At 54.9% G+C, this 27,197-nt stretch overlaps 1 protein-coding gene across 1 annotated transcript in view; it reads right to left on the bottom strand.

Annotated features, from left to right (window-relative positions):
- The window catches only part of IFFO2 (intermediate filament family orphan 2), a 45,107-nt gene extending 18,432 nt beyond the window's left edge, over positions 1-26,675 (bottom strand). The window contains exon 1 of the mRNA XM_029227194.1: positions 25,874-26,675. Coding sequence (XP_029083027.1) covers positions 25,874-26,529 — 656 coding nt within the window. The 5' untranslated portion in view covers positions 26,530-26,675. The remainder of the gene's footprint in view (positions 1-25,873) is intronic.
- Between the last annotated feature and the right edge of the window lie 522 nt (positions 26,676-27,197).

The following is a 27,197-nucleotide window of genomic DNA, read 5'->3' as shown; positions in this document are numbered from 1 at the left end:
CTGCAGGCTGCCGGGGGTGTGCTGGAGCCACTCCACACACCTGTCCCCAGGGCTCTGCGCTGCCCCTGGCTTCTGTGCGAGCCCACCCACAGGTGCAGAGGTGCCTTTCCCCTCCCCGCGTGGATGTGCCTTGCGCCACCCTCGCTGCAGAGCTGGGGCTGAGCTGGGGACCTGACTGGCAGGTCCTTCTCTAGACTTACATCCGAGCTAGAGGATGAGGCAGACCAGGGGAACCCTTCTTCAAATGCAGTTTTGCAGAAGCCGATGGGTAACAGATCAGAGTGGGCACGCGGCAGGCCCCCACCCCTTAGCTTCTGCTGAGCTCCCCCTAGAGAGCTTAAAAATCACAACTGGGTCAACTTCCTCATTCCACGCCACCACCCTTGTTGAAAATCACAAACAATTCATGTTTGTGGCAGAAAAAAAAAAATACAGATGAGCAAAAGGGCAGTGGGAGCGGGGTGGAGCCAGGGATACACGGTGAGAACCCACTTTTCTCTGAGGGAGATCCTCCTTCCGGGCAGCCCAATGCTGAAACACTTGGAGCCTCATTTCCTGACTGCCTCCCCTCATCTGCTTTGCTGTATCTTCCCTCTCCAGTAAAAGGAGGGCCGGGCCGCCCAGCCTGCGAGCCGAGAGGCCCTCCATCCCCCCGAGCCCCGCCCTCACGGGTACCTCCCGGCCCCCTCCCCGTGGACCCTGGTGCTCCCATAGGCACCCAGCCCCTCATCCGGGGAAGGGACTCCTCCCAGACGTGCCTATCCGAGGCGCAGCTGCCCAGCTGTACTCTACTGCTCGGAAGGAAACACAAATTAAACGTCAGCTGATTGTCTCTGCAGAGGAGGTATTAATTTAATGTGAGCACTTAACCAGGGCAGCTGATTCCATTACAGGCGGGCAGTAACAGCCCGGGCAGGCCAGAGCACAGGCTGGGAGCTGGTGATGGGCCGGGCTGAGCAGCCACCACATCAGGTGTGCACCTCTCCCGGCATGCTGCCACCGCGCGCGCACCCACACGCACGCACAAACGCACACGGACTTGCTCTCAACCTGAAACACCAGGCGCCTCCAGGGATCCCAGCGGAGAGGTCTGTGCAAGGATACTCGGGGTGGATGGGGGTCTAGCGTCCATAGGGAAGTACCCAGTGGGGGAGAGGGTTCTGGGCGAGGGGGCAGGAGATCCTGTTTCAAGTCCTGGCTCTGTTGCTAATTCACTGCACGACCCCAGCAAGACCCTTCCCCACCTGGGCCTCAGTCTTCCCATCTGTAATATGATCTCTAAAAGTCCCTCTGGATATGATGTGCAGACCCTGGATGTGGCCCTTCCTTGGAGCCCAAAAGAGGAGACAGCCTCAGGGATGTCACCGCCATCCAGAGATACCCTGGGTAACAGCATCAGGCCGCTGGCCCCTGCCCTCATCACCAGTGACCAGCAAGCAGGGGGTGGGATGGCAGCATGCACTGATTCAACGTTTGTCCACTCACTCATTCCATGATTGGTTCTGCAGCACTTGCCACGAGCTGCTCGGGCCTGATAGAATCAAAGGCTACAGGAGTCTCCACCAGCCCCACTGAGAAGGGCAGCAAACTGAGAAAGCCATCTGCCACTGTGTGGTCCCCGGAAGGTCTGCTTACCACTAGCTAGAAACCTCAATTTCCTCCTCTGTGAAATGGGGGTAGCAATCCTACCTTGTAGGGCTCATGGACATTAAACGAGCTCGAGCGAAGGTACACAGGTGCCCTTGCTGGACGGCCATTCTCATCACTGGCGTTGCCCTGCCTACGCCTGTCTGGGGGAGGCAGGGACAGGTGGGTGCGTAAGGCCCGGACCACCTAAGCAGGGACACTTCTCCATCCCGCCCTGACCCTCTGGGGATCTAGAAGCAACTGAGAGAGGTGGCGAATGAATTTTCCCAGCAAGTTGGTGATCGCAAGCCTGGCCAACGGACAGCGGTGCTGAGCTGCGTGGAGTCACTCTCCCTACCTGTTTCAGTGACCACGGGTACCCTTTACAGGGCAGCTGGCTGGCCTCTGGGGCTCTCCGCAGGGAGCCACCAGGCCTTTAGAGAGGAGGGAGGGAGAGACTGGCAAGCCTGTCCCTGGACCGCATTCCCCAGACCCACACCCCCTCAGGCAACGAGGCAGCCTGCGTTGTGCAGGCAGCCCTGTATCTGGTCCTGTCTCTGCCCCTAACTTGCGGTGCGACCTTGGGCAAGTCCCTTCCCCTCCTCTAGCATCACTTTCCCATTCTTAATGCAACGGTGTCAAACTGGATAAATTCGAAGGGCCCACCCAGCCAGGCCAGAAAACAATTTCCACAGTGCCTGGACAAACACCCCACGCTGACGGCAAAGCTATCTGATAAACTACAGAGTGTCAAAGCCAGCTGGGACATCAGCCTTTGGGTTCAAACCAGTGTGTGTAGTGGAGGGATGGGCAGGGGCTCTGGAGCCACAAGGTCCTGGGGTCAAACCCCAGCTTTACATCTTGCAGCTCTGTGACCTGGTGCAAGCTGCCAACCCTCTCTGAGCCTCAGTAAGACCACCCATCTCACAGGGTTTTTTTGCAAATAGTCAGTGGACTCGCGTATGACAGGTGCAGTCAGTGACATCATTCTCACCCCCGTGACCTCCCAACGGCAGATGGTCAGAGACACTGGGAGAATGGTCCTGGACCACACTGCAAGTGACAGGGCCAGACCTGAACCCAGGACTGGCTGACCCCACAGCCTCTATGCTGCCATAACCATCATGTTGATGATGGTGATGGGAAAGATCTAGATGCCACCATCACCTGGCTGGGGGACCAGGGGCACAGGGGGCTGGGGGTGGCCAAGGGAGCCAGATGCTGACACCACCGATTCCACTGCCAGCAAAACCCAGCGAGTGTCCTGCTTCTGCCCGCCATGCCCCCAGACGTGCCCCAAGAATGAATGGGCACGTGCTCAGGCTTTGAAGTCTGTCCTGACAAGGGCTGCCATGACAGCAGATGAGACTGAGGCAGGAGGGGTCCCTCCAGCCAGAGCCCAGCTATTCTCATGGGGCCACCCCAGCAGGCACAAGGCATTGAAGGCCATTCTCCCAGGCCGACAGGTGCCCCTGGTCACCTGTCCCACTGCCAATCCGAGGTTCCAGCTGTTTACACCAGTCTTCCATTCCAGTTACCCAGTGTCCATATCTGCCCAGGTGCATAGCATCACTCCCACTTTGGTGTCATTTATTGAAAGCCCCTTTGGAGACCCGGCAGCTCCGTGGATGCCGGTAACCCAGAACTCTGGGTGGGGAGGGGGGAGGGTTAGGTTGCTGTCCTTCCAGTGCTTCTGTCTAGAAACCACACCCAAGTGGGCACTGTCCCCCACCAAGCAGGCCGCTCCGAGAAGGAAAGTGGCTCAATGAGCATCTCATGGTGAGGAGGAATCTGTGTCCCAGAGTGCAGGCCACCGTGAAGTTTCTGGGGCACCATTTCCAACCTCTTCTAGGCTTGCGACACCTTCATCACCTCCTCCAGGAAGCCCTTCAGGACTTCCCCAGGATGAGTCACTACATCCATCCTAGTATTTCCAGCCCCAGCACATGCCTTCCTCACGGCATGCAGGTGCTGTTAAATATTCACTTCTCTGCCTCTCTCATCAGACTCTGCTCTCCTGGAGAAAGGGAGGACTTGCTTTCACTGTAAAATGCTTATTTTGTGCTAGTCTAGTCACTTTACTCCGACCATAGCTCTGTGAACCAGGCGTTATCCTTCCCACTTTACGGGTGAGAAAACTGAGGCCCAGGTGAAATGACTTGCTCCAGGCCCAGGTCCATCTGACTCCCATGTCTGAGCAGCCTCGCAGTAGTCAGAGCATCTCATCGGTTCCATAAACCCCACTGCCTACCATGCCTCCCAGTACGCTGCTCAGGAAACACCCCCAAATTACCCTGCCAGGGTCAGCACCGATGTGTACCCCTGGGTCACAGTCACTGACTTGGAAGAGAGCCGCTTAGCCAGGCATTTGCTTTGCCTGTTTACTCACTTCCTGGGCCCCAGAACCCAGGTGGAGAAAGGCCCTAGCGTTCCACCTCCACTGGCCAAGACACACCTGCCCACAGCCCTGCCACCCGTCCCACCCCTACGTGGCTGCGGCAAAGCACTGAACCTCCTGTGCTCCTGATTCCCATCTTTAAGGTGGGGGCCAGTGGAAGCACCTGCCTTGTGGGGCTGGTGTATTAAATGAGTCAGCATCCGCTATGCGCTTAGCACAGAGCTCAGCTCCTAGTAACGCTCAATAGATGGACACTGGTTAGCCACGGAACGTGGTCTTTATGTTGTCTCTCCTGCCATGGAGGATGGGCAGCTCAGCTTGGGGGGGCAGCTCTGCTGAGTGGACGGTCAGGGCCCCAGGCACCAGGCAGCATCCCCGGGTACCAAACCAGACTCCCTGCTCTCAACGCCTGGTGACACATGGGGCCGTCAAACAAGTCTTTGGAGGCTTGTCTCACTTCAGGAGGATGTCTCACCCCCCTCGTGTCCAATCCAGCGCCACATTCCAGCGCTGGCATAAGAGCCGGCACCGAGGACGCCCCAGTGAGTGAGTGTGGGGTGTTTCTGGGATGCCCAGCCCAGCAGACTCAGGGTCCACTGCAGCCCAACCCCTCTGGCTGTTGGCTTAGATTCTATCTTCTTTCTCCCACGACAGATTCAACAAACATTTCCCAAGTGCCCACTTAGAAGCACAGGACTGAATCAAGAACACTCTCCTCCCACTGCGAGAGGGACAGCGAGTGCCGGGGCTTTCCCCAGGCAGGACCTCTGCCCCATCTCCCAGCCTCCGGTCCTCAATCCCCCAACCCAACAGGGCTAGAAGCTCTGGGCACCGCTGCCTCGTGCCCTGGAAGTGGGGATGGGAGGGGGTGCTCATCCCAGGCTCTTGGAGTGGAAGGCATCTTTGCTCTGCTCATCAGTGAAGGGGCCTCATCCGAGTTGCCCCTGCCCAAGGTACCCAGGGCAGGAGGGCGGAAAGCAAGCAGTCTCCACCATGACACTGAAAACAGTGGTTGCCTCCAGAGGGGGAGCCTTGTGGCTGGGGACAGGGTGGGAGGGAGACTCATCACTCTGTCCCCTTCTGTACCATTTTCTAAATTGTAGTAAAATTCTCATAATATAAAATTTGTCATTTTAACCATTTTTAAGTGTACAGTTCAGTGGCATTAAGTACGTTTACACTGTTATGGAAACCCCACCCATCTCTAGAACTCTTCATCTTGCAAAGCTGAAACTCTGTCCCCGTTAAACAGTAACTTCCCATTCCCCCTCCCCGCCAGCCCCTGGCAACCACCATTCTATATACTTTCTGTCTCCAGGAATCTGGCTACTCTGGGTTCCTCATATAAGTGAAATCATACAGTACTTGTCTTTTTGTGACCGGCTTATCGGTCACACTTAGCATAATGTCCCCAAGGTTCATCCATGTTGTAGCATGCATCCAAATTTCTTCTGTATCGTTTAAATTTCGAATCATGTAATGTACCTCCTAGTCAAAAAAAACAAAGCCATTAAGACAAAAATACCCATTCGTTTTCCCCTTATTTTAAATTGCCTGAGTATTTTACGATTACACAAGAAACAGAAAAAACAAAAAAAATCAGGTAAGCCAAACAAACAAAAAAAGAATTGAAAAACCCACCCAATCCTCCATCCCTGAGAGAATCGCCATTAACACAGGCTGCACATCCTTCCCAATGCTTTCTTATGAGATTTTTTGTTCTCGTGTGAGATCTTTTAATAGTGAAAGTGGGATCAGACCATGTGCGATTTTCAAGTGTGCTTTTCCCACTTAACAACACGTAGCAAGCACCCTTCCCAGCAGGTGATACAGCGGGTGGCCGTGGCACCACTGACCTAATGGGTCCTGCAGTGTCATTCCCAAGTCCTGGCAATCTAATCAACACCGTAAGAGGATCTTAGTACATACATATCTGCATATTTGTCTAGTTACCTCCATGGAGTGGGTTGCTGTCTCAAGGGTATGGACATGGAAGAGGCTTCTGTGAACCTCAAAAGCTCTGGATGTGACAAAGCTGTACTCTCATGGGGCTCAGCAGCTGCCCAGCAAGCCAAGGAAAAGCAGGGTCCCTGGGTCCTGACTCCAGCTCAGCAGCAACATTGTTTTGTGCCTCAGTTTCCCCATTAGTCAAAAGGCTGCCTCTCCCATGGGTGGAGGAAGACCCCACCATAAATACTGTCCTTCCTCGCCCTCACTGGGTGGCACTCTGCCTTCTCCAAGGAGCAAGGGCTGTGCGATCAGGCTTATATGAGAAATGGGCCCCATCACCTCTCTTCCAAAAGGGTAGACATTCCCACCTGGTGTGTGATGAGCCCCGGAGCAAGTGGCCACGTGCTAGGGTGGGGCAAGATAAAACAGCGTCCCCTAGGGCACCTCCAGCCCGGCCTGACAAGCTGCATCGCACCTCCAAGCCTTTGCCTGTGCTGTATACTCTGCCTGGAAGGCTCCCTCTACATGCCACTTTGTCATTTCTTTCTCTGAAGCTTTTTCTGAAGCTTATGCCAACTTCAGGCCTCAGTTTGTATACCCGCTCCTCCAGGAAGCCTTCCCTGGCTCCTCAGTCAGGGTCAAACGCCCCTCTTCTGTACTCCAAAGGCACTGGTCATTTGCTACTGAGGTTATCTGTTCACCTGTTCGTTTCCTCTACTTAACTCAGCCCTTGTAAGATGAGACCCATCTCTGGCTCCCAGCTGCAACTCCAGAGTGCAGTATAGATCCTGGTACACAGTAGAAACTAAATATACGTTCGCTGGATAAAGGGCCCATGGAATATCCCCTCCAGGGCCTTCCTTAGGAGACCCTATCTGGAGTCAGTGTAGCACCAACTCACTGTGTGGCCTTGGACATGACCTCCCTGCCCACCCCGCCCCTCCCCGTCAGCCTCAGTTTCCCAGACAACCTCCACAGTCCCCGCCAGCTCTTCTAATCTCCTCCAACAATCCCCTTCCCTCACCTTGACACCCGCGCCTGCCTCTCATGGGGCCCCCGATGGGCAGGTTAGTGCTCACAGCTCTCCGTCCCCAGGACTCAGCCTCTCTGCCCAGGCCTGGCCGAGCCCCCAGGGACCCTCCACCCAACCCCCATCCCTGGTGTCAGCAGCTCTCAGCCTCTGGGACTCCATCTCTTGTTCATATCCAGAAGCCAGGAGGGGGTCTGGACACCAGGCCAAGAAGCTGGAGGCCCAGGGGGTCTGTGCCCAGGAGGCTGGGGGAGCCCCACCCAAGGATATGTTTATAGCTTTGAGGAAAAACAGCAACTCCCAAGGCTATTTTGGAAGCCTAATGTGCACTTTGGATCTCTCTGTTGTTTATTTCAAGTGACCTTGCCGTCCTGCAGGTAAATGCCCGACACTGCGGGTCTGCAGCTCAATGCCATCTCCCCATCACAGCCATGTCACTCACTCCGAGCTAAGCACGCCTGGACCAATGAGGGGTCGGCAACCAAGCAGATCCCACCAGGCAAGGGTTGGCATACACCTCATCCTGGGTTTAAACCTCCCCAGGTCACCTCTCTGTGCCTCAGTCTCCTCACCTGTGAAATGGGGGAGAATGACCCCCCTCTTGGATTAAATGAGGATTGGCAAGTACATCAGGCTCCAGGCGTAATGGGCGGAAAAAAAATCACAGAACATGAGCCCTCAGGACCTCAGAAGGGGATGCTCAGAAGCCCAGGCCATTTGTAAATGAGAAGCCCGAAGCTCAGAGTGGTGAAGTGACGTGCCCAAGGTCACACAGCCAGGCAGCGCCAGAGCAGGGACTGCAACCCAGAGCCTGTATGTTTCCTGCCATCCCGCTGGGAGGGAGGAGGACAGTCCTGAGCAATCACCAGGAAGGAAGGAGGGAAGAGTGACAAGGACCCCAGGAACCAATTACATGTGCAGCTGGTGCGACAAGGGATGGGTCATGGCAGCTACCACCTGCATGTGGAGCGCCATCAGTGTCATAACTGGCTGGGAAGGCTGCAGGCACAGCCGGGACAGGTAATTAGAATGCAGTCACCACACCAAGCGGGATTAGTGACTACACACAGCTCAAGGGGACGGACTCATGACTTAATACCAGCCTCCTGCCACCATGCAGCCCTGACATTCAACGTGATGTGAACCAGTGGGAAGGGCACTTCACACACACACACACACACACACACACACACACACAGCGCTCCTCCCATCCATCCACAGGGCTGGGGTACACCTCTAGAGGAGAGAGAGGTCAAAAATAGCAGACTCTCAGAGAACCTTCTGCGACAGTAACACCCCTGGCAGAGCACCTTATTGGAGCCTCTAGTTTCCTCACCCCCATTCTGCCAATGGGGAAACTGAGGCTCACAGAGGTAAGGCAACTTGTCCAGGTTCCCTAATCATAATAGTTAACAATATGAAATGTTAGGATGTGATAGGCACTATCAACTCATTTAATCCTCACAACAGCCTTATGAGGTAGGTGCTATTATTATGCCCATTTTACAGATGAGGAAACTGAGGCCCAGGGAAGTGAAGCAATGTGTGCAAGGTCACAGAGCTCAGAAGCGGTGGAGCCAGGACTTAAAGCCAGGCAGTCTGGCTCCAGAGCCCAAACTCATAACCACCAGACTCGCCCGCCTCTGCTCTCCATATGCAACAGCAGATGCTGCAGTAGGACACAGGTCTCTCTGACCCCAAGGCCTAGGCTCCTTTTCTCCGTGCCAGGTGGCGCCATGATGGAGAAGGTCAGGGAGCATGTACCTCAGTCTCCTGGGGGTCAGAATAGACCCCAAGTGGCATCACCTCCAAACTGTAAGAGCGAAGCACAGAGCCCCTACCCTGGGCCCCACTAGGCCCCAACAGAGGGGTTGCTGAAGTGAGGTTCTCCTAGGCCTGGCCCAGCCCCGAGGACCCTCAGATGGGCAGGGCTTCCTGCAGACACTAAAGATCCCCAAGCTGCCTGGATCCTGCCAGGTGCCCAGCCCAGGGCGAGGAGGCAGATGACCACCAATCCCAGCCCCGCCAAGGGACCGGCACAGATTCCCTTCTCAACTCAAACCCAATCGGGGCCTCTCTCCCCCTGAGACTCGGTCCTCCAGCCACACAACCCCTGGCCTGGACTCAGCAAGAAGCCAAAAAGGAGATGGTCCAAGACAGAGGGATGAGAAGGAGAAGCCTGGGGGAAGGGGTGAGGCCACTCACACGGCCCCACTGCTGCCTCTTTATCTCAAAAGATTTGTAAGTCAGAGAGAGAGACTCAGCCATGGCCATGCCCCAGCTGGTGACCTGGTAAAAGCGACTTTACCTCTCTGAGTCTCAGTTTCCTCATCTGTAAAATGGGATAACAGTACCTACCTCACTGGGTTGTGAAGATTATACAAGATCATGAGTACCAAGCATCTCATGTTACTTTGCTCACCTTAGTGAGCAGATCCCACTTCCAGCTGCTGGGGCTAGGGGGTTGGTCCAGGGTCCAGGGTCCTGGGCTTGGCTGAGATGTGCCATTTTGCCCCTCAGAGGCTTCATTCTCTGCGCCCCTCTCCCCCACACTGGGACTGGGGCGCTGTCTGGTAGACTTGGATACCAAGTACCCAGCACATGCAGGCCCTCAACTGGTATTTATGCACCGGATGAATGGATGAGCTTGGGGGCTGAAGCCCCGGGGAGGAGCAGCTAGCAGGGCCTGGGTGCAAGTCCCGCTCTGCCTGTGTTCCAGCCCGTCCCGGGACCCATCTGCACAAGGAAGCTCTGACCATCCCTGGGAGCTCAGGCTCTCCCTCCACCAGCCACCCCCCTGGGCAGCCTGCCAGTGGTGGGCCCTTTCCCAACCTGCCTGGCCTCCTAGGGACAGACGGCTGGTCCACGCCCACCCCAGCAGGCCCACAAAGAGAGCAGGCGGCTTCCTCCTGGTGACTTTGCCTTGGGAGAGATGAAACTTGGTGTGACGTCTGCCAAGCCAGATGGCCTGGTTGGCCTGAGGGGCCAGGACACCAGCTGGGACTCCTGCCCCAGCACACAGAGCTGCTCAACCCATTCCTGCCCTAGCACGGGAGCTAGCATCCCCCGGGCAACTTAATTACCGTCGTAACACTCAGGCCTCCTGCCCTCCACCCTTAGAGGTGAGAGGCCTCCCAGGGGCCAAAAGGGAGTCAGCGAGGCAGCGGGGTGAGAGGGAACCACGGAGCATGTGGGAGTGGAGGAGGTGCCACTGCCCGGCTCTGAGGGGTGGCCTGGCCCGCCAGGAATCTGCCAACCCAGAGAGTGAGCGGGGTGGGTACTGGCTCCTGGCTGTGGAGGACAATGAAGCCAGCTGCCTCGCTTCCAGGACACCCATCTGGGGCAGTGACTGCCAGGTCTGAGGGCCACCAGCTACCTTTAGCAGGCTGGAAAACCCACTCCCCGACCCAAACCCCAGAAACAGCACTGCCCTGTGAAGGCTGTCTGAATGGCTGCAGACATGCTAGCTCAACCTCTCTGGGCCTCAGTTTCCCCATCAGGAAAGGTGGGGCCAGGGTGATCCCTGGGCCCCAGGGCCACTTCCGGCTCAGAGGGCTCCATGACTCCAGGAGAAGAAATGTACCTCCTCCCTGTGCCCCGCCCCCGGCTCCCCCAGGAACTTGTGGAATCCTAGAGGGACCAGCCAGATCCTTTCTACACAAAAAGCATGTCCCAACGAGAGCATGCATGAGTCAAGAGGAACTTCAGGCAGGAAGAAGGTAAGCTTCTGAGATTCGGTGGGGGACTGATGCTGCCTGGAGAACTCAGGAAGGGTCTTCACCAGGCAGTGCCCACCCATTCCCCTACTCAATGGAAGGCTAAGCAAGGGGAAATGCAGCGTATGGGATTATGGCTAGAGACCAGGAAGCATTTCCCAATGGAAAAGCCTACAAGGATGCTAGAAGGCCCTGGAATGTCCTTCCCAGGCAGTAAAACCTTTAAGTGGGTTTTGCAGAGGTCCTACCCTCAAGGTGAGGGAGGAACAGATGACCTCTGGAGACCCTCTGGGGACAGCAAGCTGGAGTCCACAAGCAAAGCAGGGCCTCAGAGTCTCTGCACTCGGGTGCCCAGCCAACCTGACATTGCAAGTGGACAACGGTGTCATCTCAGGGTACAGCACAGCCAGGCCCAGCTCCAGCCTGGGGCCTGTACGCTGGTCCAACCAGGATCTCTGGATGTCTCTCAGGAGAGAGGCTGCAGAGGACTCCAGAAAAGCCCAAGAACACATCAAAACAGCCAAGGAAGGAAGGGCCAGGTGAGAGGGCTGCCAGCCAGGAATGGAGCCGTCTGTCAGCACAGCAGAGATGCAAGAACATGGGGCTGGGATCCACAGACCTGGCTGTGAGTCCTAGGTTTTCCACCAACTTGCTGTGTAACCTTTAGCAAGTCACTACTCCTCTGGAAAGTGTGTGCTGGGGGAGAAATCAAACATCTCTAAGGACTCTTGCAAGTCTGATTTCACAGTCATTTGGCAAGCTCCCTAGGGATAGAAGTCTGCCTTTCCAGTCCATGCAGCATCATCCCCAGGGCCCAAGCATAGGGCCAAGCACAAGCAGCCTAAAAATGATGGATGGATGGGTGGATGGATGGGTGAATAGGTGGATGAATGAATAGATGGATGGATGGATGAATGAATGATCAAGCAGAGTAATTCCTGAAAAAGAAGAGCAGAAGGTCCTAGGTGTCCCCTGGGATGATTCCTTACACTTGCCCTCAAGGGCTCCCTGGAATCACCTTTCCATGACTATAGACCTTCCAGCATCCAGCCCCCTTCTCTAACTTGTGCTCACACCCACACACACATTCTTAAATATGCAACACATGCTCCAAGCACCGTGACCCAACATCCTGAGAAGAGAAGCTATGGATCCCATCAGCTATCTGCTCCAGCCTTCCCCTGGGGCGCCTCAACCTCCTGAAGCACCCTCCCAAAGCTGGGTTTGAAATGAGACTGGACAGTAATGGAACCCCAGTGACGATCTTTTAAGACCCAAGTTCACATGCCAGCTCTGCCACTTTCTGGCCATGACAAGTAACAAGTCATTTCACCTGCCGAGACTGTGTCCTCATCTGTACAGTGCGCATTAACCACAGCTACCCTTCAAGAGTCTTACGAGGTTCAAGAGTCTTGTGCAGTTCAAAACATCCGTGAAGTTTTGAACAGGCACATGGGATGTGCTCGGGGAACGGTGAGAGGAGTATAATGGGGTTATGAGATCCTGGCTTCCTTCCTGGAGGAGGTGAGGGTGAGTGAAGCCTCCCAGAGTTTCTCTACAATCCCTTCCACCTCACTTCCCACCTCAGGAGGGTGATATGCCTGGACTTAAACCCAGCAGAAGCTACAAAGCAGCCTTTGTCTCAGAGGCGAAACCCTAAACCAGCTGCCTTGACATCAACTCTGGAAAAACAATGCCAGGACAGCCTTCAACGTCCGTCACCTCTCTGCCAAGGTCTGGGAGCGGGTGCTTCACCCACAAGGACTCGCAGCGATAGTCAGTGGGCTGGACAAGAACCCGGGAGCCATATTCCCATGGCCTTCAGGAAGAAGAGCTGCCCCGGTGATCCCTGAGGTGTAAGATAGGACTTGAACTCCTGTATCTCAGCCCAAGGGCCAGGGCCAGGAACATGCAGCCCATTCCTCAACCTGAAAGACTGAGCCTGGGAGTGTGGCCAGAATTATTCTGGAAGAGTCCACCAGATTCAGGTTCAAATCCCAGCTCTGCCCCGGCCTCACAGTGAGACCTCAGGCCAGGGATGGGTCCCAAGGCTGCCTCCGTATCCGCACAAGGATGCTGGGACTTAGGGGGTCCCTCCCCAGGGAGGCAGGGACACAGACAGACTCCCCATTCAAGACCGCTCTCCAGCAAGGCCACTGGAAGCCACAGGCTGCAGGTGACACAGAGTGCCGGCCACAGCCTCGAATGCTAGGTCTTGCCCTACCAGTGATCCTGTTCTGACAGTCTGCTGGGGAGGACAGGGGATGCGACCTCCTCCTTGCCAGCCAAGCAGGCAGCTCTGCTGGGGAAAGGAAGTGCTCTGAACACAAAGGCCGCTCTGCAGCTGGAATGGGGAGGGAAGAGGCAGTTCTCACTGTGTGGGGGCTTGGGGGCTGGTGAGGGCCAGGCTGGGACGGAAGGGACAGAGCAATAACAACTCAGGGGCCGGCACCCCACTCAGCCCTCGGCGTGCACCATCGCACTGAACCCTCTTTACTACCCGTGAGCTAAGGCTGTCGTCATCCCCATTTTACACCCATCCCCGAGGTGGTGATGGGAACCCAGGCGATCTCACTCCAGGATCAGAGCTCCCACCCGAGTGAAGGCCCCGATCGCAGGCTGACAATGCAACCGAGGAAGAGTGAACAAATAATTTCTTTTTAATTCCCCATGGATGTACTACGCCTTAAGGCCCAGAAAGGAACAACCTACACGTTGGGGCTTCCCTGAACTCAGCATCAGGTTAATCGTGGCTCTGTCAGTAGCCTGGTGAGCTCTGACCCCAGTTTTCCCAACTTGAATAAGTCCTGATGTTTTAAACATCAACACTTTCTTTAAAGGCAAGTGTCAAACCAGTTGCAATGTAATATCAAGACTTTCCATAGAAAACTGTGTACAGATCCAAACATACTATTTGTTAGGGCCCAGCCCCAGGCTGGGGACTCAAGAAACATGGTCTTTGTAAAGACTGGGGGATCAGCCTTTGTGGTTCACCCAACTCCTCACCGTGGGCAAAGTTCTCAGACCTCCAACTCCAGGGCTCACCCCAGAGAAAAGGGGATGGGAATGGCCCTCAGTGGGCCAGGCTCATCAACAACCCTGTGGGTCTCGTCATCCCATTTTATACAAGAGGAAACCAAGGCACAGAGAAATGCACAGCTGAGCACACGGCTGGCAGACAGGGACAGTAGGTCAGTCGGCCACTCAGTCAAGACGCCAACGCCAGGCCGATCTCAGGAAATTGCCTCTGGTTACGAGGAGACAAACCCAAGGTGACCTCAGGTGTCTCTCGTAGGCCAAGAGAGCCTCATCTGCAGCACTGAGGACCCGGATGTCTGGCCAAGGGTCACGGCTCAGTCTGTGTGGGCTCCACTTTGACAGGCTCCGAGGCCTCTTCACTCTACGTTCTCTGGCCTCTGCAAGTTTTCCAAAGCCCTCCTTAAAGGACCAGCAGCCTCCAGAAGGATCCCTTAGCCCAAGGGTTTCAAAGGAACTCTGTTTAGGGGACCTGGGTTCTAGCCCCTACTGTGCTGTGTGACCTCAAGGGAGCTGCTCTCCTTCTCTGGGCCTCAGTTTTCTCATCTGTAAAAGGGTCATGGGTATGTGGGTGGGGGTAGAGAGAAAAAGATAAAACACTGAGGGACGGACTCTCAGAAGGTCTTCTTCAAAAGACACCAGGCACATTTAGTCATCTGGGATGACAGGGGAACGGCATCTCCTAGAAGCAGGGGGATAGATTAAATGACCTCAGAGAGAGCCTCAAACCCTCTGGGCCCACCAGGGGGTATGAGGAAGGCACAGGTGTGAGGGAGAAGGGGCAGGTGGGGCAGTCAGGCGGGAGAGGTAAGGTGAGCAGCTTAGCCTCCCCAGCTCACTCCCCGACCGACCGGTGTCTAATCACAGGCCGAGACCTTGATAGGGGCGGGGGAGGCTGAGGCCCCCATGACGGCATTGACCTCTAACCTGGCAGCTATCCCTCTCACCAGGCAACCCCCCCGTCACCCAAACTGATGTCAAGACCCCAGGCCCATAGTACAAGGGGTCTGCCTTGGACAGAGGTGGGGTCCTGACCCCGGGGCCTCCAAGTCCACAGCGGGTAGAAAGAGGCTCTCAGCCCCATACTCACAGACACACGCGCACACCCACGGGCTCACGCACGGGCTCACAACGCCCCAGCAGCAAACAAAGAGCCCCCCACCAAGGCCTGGCATTGGGCGGGGGTGGGGGACAGAGACCCCCTCACAGCCCTCCCCTGCCTCCAGCCATAGGGAACAGAGACCAAAACAAGAAAGAAGGGAAAGAGGGAAAGGAGAGAGGAGGAGAGACAGCAAAACAGAGCAAAGAGAGCCAAGGAGGCCATGAGGAGGGAGGCAGGCCAGAAAGGCGGAGAAGAAAGAGCAGGCAGGCCAGGTTCTGGCTGTGTCCTGACTCCAGCCCGGGCCTGGGTTGTGCACCAGCATGGCAATCTCAGCTACAGGTCTTTGCACAAGCTGTTCTCTCTACCAGCAGCACCCTTCCCCCTTCTCTTCCACTCTTACTGGACCTTCAAAACACAACTCAGCTGATGTCTCCTCCAGGAAGCCTTCCTTGACTGGCCCTAAGCTGGCTCAGCTGTCTTCCAGAATCCCTGGATTTCAGGCACTACAGGGTCCCACCAGTGTCCCGCCTAGTGCTCCAAGGCTCTCTCTCTGGTCCAGTGTTCTGACTTTGCAACAAGCTTTCCCCACATCTATTCCAGTCTCAGTCTCCACCCACACCCCGCCCCCAGATGGCCTTCTGCCCATTAACCACAGCAGGCGGGGACAAAACGGGGGTGCCAGTGGGCCCCGGGAAGATATACCGACTCTGCCCAGAGAGAGGCCTGTCTGCTGGGGAATTTCACAAGGTCCACTTAGACCCAGCTCTTCCCCTCCCCCTAGACGGCAAACAGGTGGCAGCGAGCCAAGAAACTCCTTCAATAACCGAAGTAATAAAAATGCCAATTAAGAGGGCGGAAGGCAGTGTCTCCACTGTGGGGGTGTCTCTCCGTCGCGCAGCAGATGAGCAGGGGCTGTGTGCACCTGTACATCCTGCAGTCAGAGCACGCAGGCCAGAGAGCGCTGAGCAAGCATCTCAGAGCCGCCCTGGAGACAGCCCCGACCCAGCACAGCCCAGGCCGGGGCCCCAGTGCCACCGGAGTGCCCCCTTGCTTCTCTCCCCAGGACCCCCAGTCTCACTGAAGAATCACCATGGCACATATATACACTACTATGTATAAAATAGATAACTAATGAGAACCTACTGTATAGCTCAGGGAACTCTACTCAAGGCTCTGTGGTGACCTAAATGGGAAGGAAATCCAAAAAAGAGGGGATATATGTATACATATAGCTGATTCACTTTGCTGTACAGTAGCAACTAACACAACATTGTAAAGCAACTATACTCCAATAAAAATTAATTTAAAAAATCATCACAGCAGCTGCCAGTGTCTGAGGGCCGTCACCTCAGTCCCTTTCTCATGCCACCCATGCAATATGCCTATCCATCCCCATTTTGCAGGTAAGGAAGCAAGGACTCTCTCAAGGTCACGGAGCTGATAAGCAGTGGAAACACTCTTGGACTCCTCTCTTCCCAGCTTCCAAGTTCCACACAAACGCTCTGCTCCGAGCTGTTTAGTTCCAAAGGTTTTTGTCCTTTGACTTGGGATCTAGGGGAGATGTGATATAAAGGCAAGGGGAGGACAAGACCTTTCATGGAACTTCAAGTAGCCCCAGGTTGCATGAGAAGTTGGAGAAGAAACAGCAGTGTGGGTGTGGCCCAGGGCTTCCGATCACTTAGTCACCATGGGCACAGCACTCAACAGTTTATAAGATGCTTCCACAGGCATCACTTCGTTTAATCTTCCAAACGGCCTCATGAAGCCAGATTTATTACCCCCATTACACAGAAGGGAAAACTGAGGCTCAGAGCAGGAAAGCTGCTTGCAATGCACATGCCCCTTCCCGGGTACCACACAGGATAAAAGGTTGGATCTGGAGCCTGACTTCCTGGGTTTGAATCTTGACTCGCCACTTACTGTCTTGGCCCGGCTTCCCTCAATGTCTCTATGGTTCAGTTTCAGCATCTCTAAAATGGGCTAATGATAGTATCCAACTCATAGAGTTGTTATGAGGTCATATAAATTAAATATTTGTAAACTGCTTTGAATGGAGCCTGGCAAAGGGTACATGGTATATAAATATTTTTTAAATTAATTACTATTTATTGTGCCTCTAGTATGCACAGGCACTATTTGGGCAGGTACTTGTCACGTGACATTGTCCCATTTGTCTGTGTCCCCAGACACCGAGCTCCTGAGGGCAGGGGCTGTGTCTGCTTCACCCCAGTGCCCAGCATGGGGCCTGGCACACGGTGGGTGCCCAGCCACTGTCCAGAGAACAGAACCTTGGTTTCTCAGACACCCACATCCAGCAACCTCATCTTCCCCAACAAGAGGCACAGAATGACTGTAACAAGTTCCCTATACCCTGGCAAAGTTCACAGCACCAACCGAAAGCAAAAGTCAGACCTGAGCCCAGGGTGGAGGCCAGCTTCCCTCTGGCCACCAGAATGTCCACTGCTCTCTCCTGCTCGTCATCAGGCAGTGAGCCCCTGACCACTGACCTGGGAGTGCTCAGGTGCTGGGCATGAAAAGGAGCATTGAAACTTAGAGTCTGAGACCCACATCCAGTCCTGACTTTGCTGTGTGACTTGGGGCAAGTTAATTTTCCTCTCTGAGCCTCGGTTTCCATCGTGCAGGGTTGTCACAAGGTTTAAATCAGATCACATGGAAAGTGCCTGACAGGTAACGATTAGTGTTCCTAGCTCGCCATCCCTTCCCCCACCCTCACCACCAGGTCTCCCAGCCTAGCTTTGCCAACCCAGGAACTCCCCCTCCCCAGAGCTCAATCCTCAGAGATCAGGGGGGCTGGCCTGCCCTCTATGGCGGCCCAGGAGGCTCATCTGCCTGCGTTGCCAGTGATTCATTGGCTTTGCCAGAAATAATTACTCTAAAGTCACAGCAGGAAGTCTTCCCTGCATGGTGGCCACCTCCTGTTCCGCCACCCGCCCCGGCAATATTGTGACAGGTGCCGGGGAGACCCACACCTCAGCCTGCCTCTCGTCTGCTTCCTCCACCCTGTGCCAGCATCACCAGCCTCCAGGCCGCATGAGACGAAGCCAGCCTGCGTCTCTGCCAGGCAGAGCACTGAACTTGGGGTCTGGAGACTGAGGCTGGACTCGCTGGGAGATCTGGGGCAGAGTTCTTCACCCTTCTGAAACTCTCATCTGTAAAATGAACAGAATCAATCCTACCTCTTGGAATTGCTCTAATAATTAAATCTCACTTATTTAAAGAATTCATCACAGAGCTTAGCACGTAGTAGGTACTCAATTAATGGTGGCTATGAACTCACTATGATTTATTTTATTTTATTATTTTTTAAATTATTTTATTTTATTATTTATTTTTGGCTGTGTTGGGTCTTTCTTTGTTGCTGTGCACGGGCTTTCCCTAGTTACGGTGCACAGGCTGGTTATCACGGTGGCTTCTCTTGCTGTGGAGCACGGGCTCTAGGCTCGCAGGGCTTCAGTAGTTTTGGCAAGCAGGCTCAGTAGTTGTGGCTCACAGGCTCTAGAGCACAGGCTCAGTAGTTGTGGCGCACGGGCTTAGTTGCTCCGCGGCATGTGGGATCTTCCCGGACCAGGGATCGAACCCGTGTCCCCTGCACTGGCAGGCGGATTCTCAACCACTGCACCACCAGGGAAGCCCCTCAACTGATTCTTATAACAACACTGGGAAGCAGAACGCATAAGAAAACTTATCCCCATTTTACAGAGCAACACATCAAGGTGCAAGAGATTAAATGGCATGCACAGAATGCAGATCACTCCAATAGAGTTATAGAGACAACAGTGTTCCTAGGGCACTGGGCGAGCCCATCTTCCCAGTGTCCCCACGCCCAGGTGGGCAACACCCTAGGCAAGCCAGGACCACGACCTGGACTCCACAGGGCTCTAACTGCCCCCTGCTACACCCCAGGGGGCTCAGCCAGGCCACAGGCCCTCAAGGGAACCTGAGGCATTTGCCAGATTTAGTATTGGGTGACAACTACTCTTGTACCAAGAACTAGAGCAAGAAACTACATCCTGCCCAGGAAGCCAAGCATGGGTGCCCACTGGGGTTGGGAGGGCACTGCCCTGGCAGGCAGGCGGCAGCATCAGAAATATTCACCAGCCTCCCACCTGGCCTGGAATCTTCTAAGCACCAGTCCTGCCAAGAGGCTTCACAACCCCCAGATGCTGCCAGCAAGGTCATGGACTACCCTCTCCCCAGGTTCAAGCCCCGTTCTTGACTTCTGCCCAACTCACAAAGCCAGCACTGCTCACCCCTTCTGCCCTGTGAAATCTGGCTGTGTAACTCTTGGAACTTCACCACCTACAATGTACTGTAGCTCTGTGAGCCCATTTACTGCTCTCACAATGTTGGGACACAGATCTCAGCATCCCCCTTTTCCAGATGAGGAAACTGAGGCTCAGAGAGGCAAAGTGATAGCCCAAGCTCGTTCAGCTTTTAACTCCTGCACTGGCGGCCCAGCATGTGGCACCAGGAGACAGGTATTCATTCAAACTTGTTGAACTGATGTGTCAGGACTGGAGCGCGTGTCTCCTGACTCCAGGTCCAGACCCTGCTCTCCACAAGCTGTGAGTCCGCCGGATGTAGAGTCCATGCGTGTCAGTTATCGTGTCAACCCAGCCTCACTGGGGCCTACCAGCACGCAGCAGCCGGGCACAGAGCGCCCCTCACTGCACAAATACTTGCTCAGCATGGACTCTGCCCAGGCCCTGGATGGGTTCTCTGTGTACAAGGCGAAGAAGACAGACCCGGAGCCGGCCCCCACAGAGCTTACAGTCAGTGGAGGGGGCAGATACATCCCAGCCAATTACAATTCAGGGTGTACGGTCCTGTGATGGGGAGGCAGTGGGTGCTCAGGAATGCCCAATGCAAGAAAGTCAGGGGAGAGCAACATATCCTGACCCTGAGGTTACAATAGGGCTGCCTCCTTCCCTGCCGTGGGCCTCCTGCCATCTATGACCTGGGAAATAAACGGAGCACCAACCCGGTTGAATCTCATCAACGTGATCGAAAGCCAGGACTCCACATGCGAAGTCCGCAGCCTCCGGTATCACTGACACGTGGCATGGTTCAAATCAATTCCCTTGGAAGTCCATGCATCTCTTAGCAGCAAGGGATGTGTGAAAGTTCTGGGTCTACCCTTCTATGTCTTTCAAATACCGACACGTGTGGGGATGCAGCCACGGGCTTGGAGAGAGAGCCTGAGAGCACGCTTGTGCGTGCGTGCGTGCATGCGTGTGTGCGTGTGTGTCTGTGTGTGTGTGTATGTAAGCTGGTGGGGCCCAGGGGCCTGTATCCGGTGGCCAAGGCAAAAGCCCCGCCTCAAATTCCTGGGAGAAGGAATCTTCAGCGTCAGCTGTATCCCTGCTTCCTGCTTCCTGTTTCCTTTTCTTTTCTGGGACCTCATTCCCCTTCTTCTAGCATGAGGCTCTGAAAAGCCCTCCCAAATTTGTTCCCAAAGAGTCTGCCAGCCTAACCCAAGAGACTTGGAATACCGAGGAGCTAAATGAAGGCGGGGTTGGGGTTGGGGGCGGGGGGCGGGGGCGTGCTTCTTTTAAAGGAGGTTGGGAGAAAGGGCAGAGGGTGGCCAGAGATTCCCGGAGGCACAAATCAACCACTAAGACTAGGAAGAACAGCCTCCTTAGATGCTGGACAAAGAAGTAGCCCTTTCTCCCTCCGCCCCCAGCACCATCTCTGGCGCCTTCCACAGGACAGAGAGCGACGATGGGTCCTGAAATGGATATGTCAGTCCAGCGCTGTGCTGAGAGATCCTTGTAAATGAAGGGAACAGATATTGCAGGGGCGGGGGGAGGGCTCTGGGATGGGGGACGTCCCGGGAGCTTCATGTGCCTTAACACATGAGCTTATTTACTCCTTTCAGATCCCTAGGGGAGTTATTCTCCCTCTTTTACAGAAAGCAGTGTCTCAGGCAGCTCAGAGAGGCCAAGCAATTGCCCATAGTCCCACAGAGAGTGGCAGAACCGGGATTCAATCCCTTTTTCCACCATCCCAGGCTGCCTCCCAGGAAAATCAGAAATAAAGACTCCATATCAGCAGCTTCGGAAACAATGGAAGTGGCAGGGAACGAAGCCCTCTGACCAGCTTTCCAGGGCAGTCTTGTGGCTTTGGGGCACTTAGGGGCCAGCACCCACCTGCTCAAGGGCCTCCCAGCACATGACGGGAAAAGGCAAGGGACGCTCCAGCTGGCTCACCCACCAGCCCTTTTTGGAGCCCTCCATTCGGGCCCAGCCGCTTCCGGCTCATGATCAGAAATAGCTGTGACAAAAGTCCCGCCTATCTCTGAAAGTGGCTTTTTAAAAAATGCTTAAAGGCAGACACATAAAAAGGTGGAGAGAATTCTGCCAAGCCCCAGTGGAAGGCAAGTGATGCGGCCATCACCTCAGGGCAGGGAAGAAAGCTCTCAATGGCAGACAGAAGTTCTGCCTGGCTCGGCTTTGTGGGTCAGCTCCCTCTGGGCCTCAGTTTCCCCAACTCTAAAATGAAAGTATTTAGCTGAATCAGTGATTTCTTTCTTTCTTTTCTTCTAAACTGTAAAACCCTGGTTTCCAATTGAATCTCCCTCAGAATATTAATCTGAGAATCATGAAAGTGGAGCTGCTGTGTTTGATGTTGGCCGAATCCTAGGTGGTCAGCCCCCCGGACTGTCCCCAGAATCATCCCCAAGACACCCTCTTCTAGACTCCAGGGCTCCAAAGAGTCCACTTGCAAACCACTAGGCTAAATGATCACTGTGGTCATCCTGGCTCTCAAACAAAGCTCCAGGGAAAACAAACCAAGAACTTTCAGGCTGACTGGAGTCAGGGGCACAGACACTCAGCAACTTGCAAGGGGAGGCAACAAAACCAGCTGGTTCCAAACCACACGGGGCCTGAGGCAGGAGAGGGGGAGGCCCGGAACAGAGAAAGGCCACACTGTCATCTCAGGAGGCAGAAAGAGCAGCCCTGAACTGGGCCCCTCCAAATCACAGACCGAAATGTAGAGCGAGCTGGCAGGGATCACCTAAAGGAACCCTGTTGTGTATAGGTAGGGGACCTAAGGCTCAGAGAGGGCAGGAATTGGCCTGAGGTCACACAGCGCCTAATGGTAGAGCCAGACCTGGAGTCTGGGTCTCTAGGATGCCCATTTAGAAAACTCTCTGCCTGTCTAAAGTTTATCTAGTTTCAGCAGGAATCTCCCAGGGAAAGCTTGCAAACTCAGAACAGGGTATTTTGGTGGCACTGCATGGTGACAGGGTAGAGATGTTTGTTTTGGTTTTCAAATCAATGCTTGACAACCTTGTCGGCTACAGTTTCAGTGACCACATTTCCCTCATGGTAAAGAGCTCAGAGCTGATTGGACCAAAAGGAAACCAAAGCAGGAGTGATCGGGGCCAGGGCCCAGTCACCCCCAGGCCAGGGGCTCTGGTTTGGGTTGGTATTTCCAAAGCACGGATCCTGTAGCACTGACAGCACACAAGATGATGTGACGTAGCACACAGGTGACTTGTTAAATTTACATTTTATTGACTATGTATGTGAATGGATATACAAAATGTAGTCTACCCATACAGTGGAATATTATTCAGCATTATAAAGGAATGTACTGCTGATATAAGCTATAGCATGGATGGACTGTACAAGCATCATCTAAGTGAAAGAAGCCAGACACAAAAGACTACAAACTGTATGACTCCATTTATATGAAATGCCCAGGAAAGGCAAATCTATAGAAATAGGAAGCATATCAGTGGTGCCTGGTCTGGGGTGGGAACAGGGATTCACTGCAAAAGGGCAGAAGTGTTGCAAGTGTTCTAGAACTGGATTGTACTGATAGTTGCACAACTCAGTGGACTGGCTAAAAGTCATTGAACTGTACACCTAAAATGGGAGAATTTCATGATATGTAAATTATACCCCATAAGGCTATATAAAATATTTTACGTAAGAAATAATATGGATGGTGGTACATGAATATGGCCACAGTTCATGGAGGTGGAACCCCAAAAGTCCCCAGCTTGGAGAACACTGAGCTACACAACCCAGGGTGCCCTTTGGAGACGCAGAATGAACATCTCCAAGGCTGCGAGTTCCTCCAGGTGGACCAGAGGAAACCCTGGAACCTTTCCTTTCCTGGCACAGGCTCCTTCTGTTGGCCACTGCTTGGGGCTCCACGCTAGACATCCTGGAACGATCTGAAGCCTTCAGTGGCCAAGAGCCCAGGTAAACACCTTGGGCTCATTCTCTTACGAACAGGAGATCAGAAGTGTGCAGGGAGTTCAAACTCAGATTTACATATTGTCAAGGCTGGGAAGACCCTTTGAGATCATCTAACCCAGTGGTTCTTAAGCTTTTCAAAAAGCTGATCGTATGCCTGCCCTCTTCCCAAAAGAAAATTCTTATGATAAACCCAAATACAGAAACAAGTAAAAACAGAATGTTACTTGTATACATTTATATTGTAGGCTCAGTGATATAGCAGTTACCTATTCTAAATTCAATCCATGAGGTTGATAAGGCTATTTTGATCCATTAACATTTAGAACTGGGATTATGGATGACAGGTCCACCTTCGCTTTAATTCTATCTCTGGTTTTGGCTACAGAGTATTAAGAAAATCCTGACTCACGCAGATTAGTAGCTACAAACGGGACCAGCTTTAAGCAGTTTGCTTTGTAATCTCAGAGTACTCTTCTGACAAAGAGAAGGCAGGGGAAGGCTCTAACTTGAGGCCAAGTACTAACAAATCAATGTTAAGTAGACTTCCATGAGTTAACAGTAAGAACTTAAAAGTGACTGAGCACACCTTTATGACCATTTTAACATTTTTAAAACATTAACTTTTATTTAATATTCAAGGAACTGCCTAAGGTATCTCTGAGGCAGCCGGGGGCTTCAGGGACAGTTCTAGACCACCCTCCTCTCGCTTTTACAGATAGGGAAACTGAGGCTCAAAGACGGGAGTAAACTTGCTTTGAAAAAATCCAACTTGAGCCCTGAATCAACTTCAGAAAAGATGCGCCTCCCCAGTTCACAAAAAAAAGAAAAAAAATGGGGAAAGAGAAGGTACACACTCACCCCAGAAGGGCGAGAAGAGAGACACCCACACTCCACCTGTCTCAGCAGCACCCATGTCACTCCAGGCCAGTGCCAGAAGCTGACATCACACCCCACACCCTGGGTGCAACTTGAACAGGGCATTGCTCAATGCCGACCCATCTCCCTCTAAGATTGGGCACGGTTTTTTCATCTCCTTAGTAGCCAGGTCCCAAAAGCACACACACAATAAAACAAACACAGCGCAAGCCTGGGGCATGACGACACAATCAACAGTGGCAGACAGAAGGGCCCATCCCTCCAAGTTTCACCATCGAGAGCAAGTGCCTGTTTCTCTGCCCCACCCCAAGGAAGCTGCCCACTAGGGGCAGAGAGGTGGCCGCCGCATGGCGAGGCACCAGGCCATTCTCAAGTCCTCAGGAGAAACAACCAGCCCAGAAGAGTAGCTTGCTCCCCGCAGGGTCCAAGACCTACCCCCAGGAAGCCAAGCCCTGCATGAGAGACCTGAGACTCCAGGCAACTGCTCCCTGACAGCTTGACAGAGCTGATCATCTTTAATAATGTCAAGTTGATTACTGTATACCTTCCAAAAAGCATCACCAGCCTACTCACCCCTTGGGCAACTGTGGATGGATTTTATTATTCCCATTTCTCTGATAAGTAAACAGGCTTCCGAGTGGTTCCGTGACCACGTGGTTCAGCCAGTGGTTCTCACAGGCAGGTAATGGAGCTGGCACGTGAATCCCGCCCAGTGGCCAGCCTGCCAGTAGAGGAAAAGGAAGGAGACCCATGCCCAGCTCTCTGTGCTCATGTGAGCACTAGGACTCGAGGAATGGAGGAAAGATGCTTCTCAGTGCATCCTCCAAGCCCTGAAGTTCAGAGCCACAGCTCCCAATGCAGAGTTGCCCATGCCTGGGACAGCAGAGGGCCCTGCCCCTATCCATGCCTGAGATGCTACAGACAGACCCCTCTACTCTTATCAGAAGGCCGATTTGACAATACTGTCAGCCAGGTTGCAGGCAGGAAGCAATGTCAGTTTCCCAGCTAGGGAATCTGGGCTGGGCAGGAAGGTGCTAGCCAGTTCAGCAGGCAGTCTGTGCCATACTCCAGCAGAGACAGTGGTCTGGGTCCATTCGGTGCCCAGTCTTCCAGCCTAAGGTTATCTCCTTCTGTGGGCCTTTAGGGCTGAGTTTGTTGGGGTCCAAAAAACCATGAGAATTAGGGGTGGGGAGAAGAGAGGTGAAGGTAGCTGTTTCTAAAAGCTCGTGGCCAGTCTGATGTAGGTCTGGTTATCCAGCCCAGCCAGCTGGACCTTACAGAGCTGGAGCAAGACAGCAGACCCTGGCCTCGGTGGACAGATCCAACCATTCTTAAACACATGACTTTTTAATTCAAGGAACAAGAAGCCAGTGGATTACTTAAGAGTTATTTCTTTTCATCCATTGACAGAGGAGAGCCCACCTTCTACATCCTTGGGAAAATACCTAAGCTGGAAGACAGACTAGCCAGGTAGTATTTCACATCCTGGCTTCACCACCTATTAGCCAAGCCATCTTAGGCAAGTCACTTGCATCTCTGTGCCTCGGTTCTCTCATCTACAAAATGAGGATAAGAATGCCCCACACTTTGCGTTGCCATGAGGATTAGATGAGATCACGGAAAACACCAATGGTCACTATGTCACCTAGAAAACAATGTGCCTGGTCCAGTGACGGAGCGGAGGTGTCCCCCACCATAGTTAGCGCCCGCTCCCATTCTTGGAACTAGATAACTGAGTTTTTCCAAGCGTGTGTAGGGCGTTCTGCAAATACAGCTTCCAGCCCACCTGCCAGGACCAGCTGCCGCACCCGGCCCCTCCCGAACGCACACATTCCTTGGCCGCGGAGACAGGGAAGACCCCCCCCCCGGCCGGGAGTGCGGGGGCAGGAGCGGGGCCCCACTCACCTCCGCTTGTACTCGTCGCGCTCGCGCTTCACCTTGGCCAGCACGTTGTAGAGCGCGCGGATCTCGGGCGTGATGGTGTCGATCTGCACGCCCACGCCGTCGGGGTGCACCCACGACACGCCGGGGCCCTGCACGGTCTCCACGCCGCCGCCGCCCGTGCGCCGCACCTGCGTGTAGCTCCAGATGGTCCCGGGCAGGCGGCCGTAGTGCTGCGGCTGCGAGCCGCCGCCGGGGGGCAGGCCGCCCAGAGCCGCGGCGTTGGCGTTGGCTCCGGCCGCCGCGCCGCTGCCGTGCCCGCCGCCGGGCGCGGGTGGCTGCAGCAGCTCGGGCCCGGTCTGCACGGCCTGCTCGCGGGAGAAGGTCTTGTAGCGCAGCCTCCGCTCGCGCTCGCTCTGCTGCTGCTCCAGCTGCTTCTCCAGCAGCCGGTTGCGCCGCTCCAGCTCGTGCACTTTGGCCAGGAAGCAGCGGAAGCGCACGTTGAGCCCCTTCAGTAGGTGGATGTTGGAGCCCAGGTCGTCCCGCAGCGCCGCCGTCACCGGCGATGGCCCTGGCCCGGCCCCGCCGCCGCCACCCGCGCCGGGGCAGGTCCCCCCGGAGCCGCTCGGCGGGCAGACGGAGGCCAAGGCCATCTCCCCGAATATCAGCGAGTTCACCATGCGCCGGCTACGCGGCTCAGGGACCCGGGCCCGCGGCTCCAAGTGCGGCTCCAGCTCCGGGCAGGGCTCCCGGCGCGGCCGGGCCAGGGAGGGCGCAGGATCCAGCGCGACCTGCCGGTCGGTTCCAGATGCACACCAGATGCGGCCTCCGCAGAGACAGCGAGCCGGACCGCCCCCGGATGTGGGCGCCGAGGCGAGGGACTGGACTTGGGTCGTGGTGGAGGCCGCGGCGGCTTGTGCGAGGTATCGAGGATCGCTGATACCGGCGCCGGGGCTGTCAGAGACGCTGTGGAGGCTCCGCGGTTATTAGCGCGCAGAGGACTCTCAGCCTGCACTGCCCCTCTGCGGCGGGCCCCGCCCACTGCAGACACAGGCCCCGCTCCCAAGCTCGCCCCGCCCACCCCGCCCTCCTCTGCGGCGCTCCCAAAGCTGGAGGCAGGGTCCCCGAAGCCCGCAGCGCCGGGCCCCGCCCACGGCCCCGTGGCTCCTCCCATTCCCGGGCTCCACCGTTTTCTCGGCTCGGTGGACTTGCTGTCTGCAGCTTTGGCTCCGCCCAGCTCCGGGCTGGACCACTCCCTCCCCTGCGCCGGGTCCAGCCCTCCAGCCGGGCTAGGATTCTTTGCCCGGGGACACAGACCGCAGAGCTGCACCAGGCACGCGGTTAGGTG

This window comes from Monodon monoceros, unplaced genomic scaffold, assembly GCF_005190385.1.
Source record: "Monodon monoceros isolate NGI ecotype Baffin Bay Population unplaced genomic scaffold, NGI_Narwhal_1 Super_Scaffold_18, whole genome shotgun sequence".
NCBI lineage: Eukaryota > Metazoa > Chordata > Mammalia > Artiodactyla > Monodontidae > Monodon > Monodon monoceros.
This window is presented reverse-complemented; position numbering and strand designations above follow the sequence as displayed.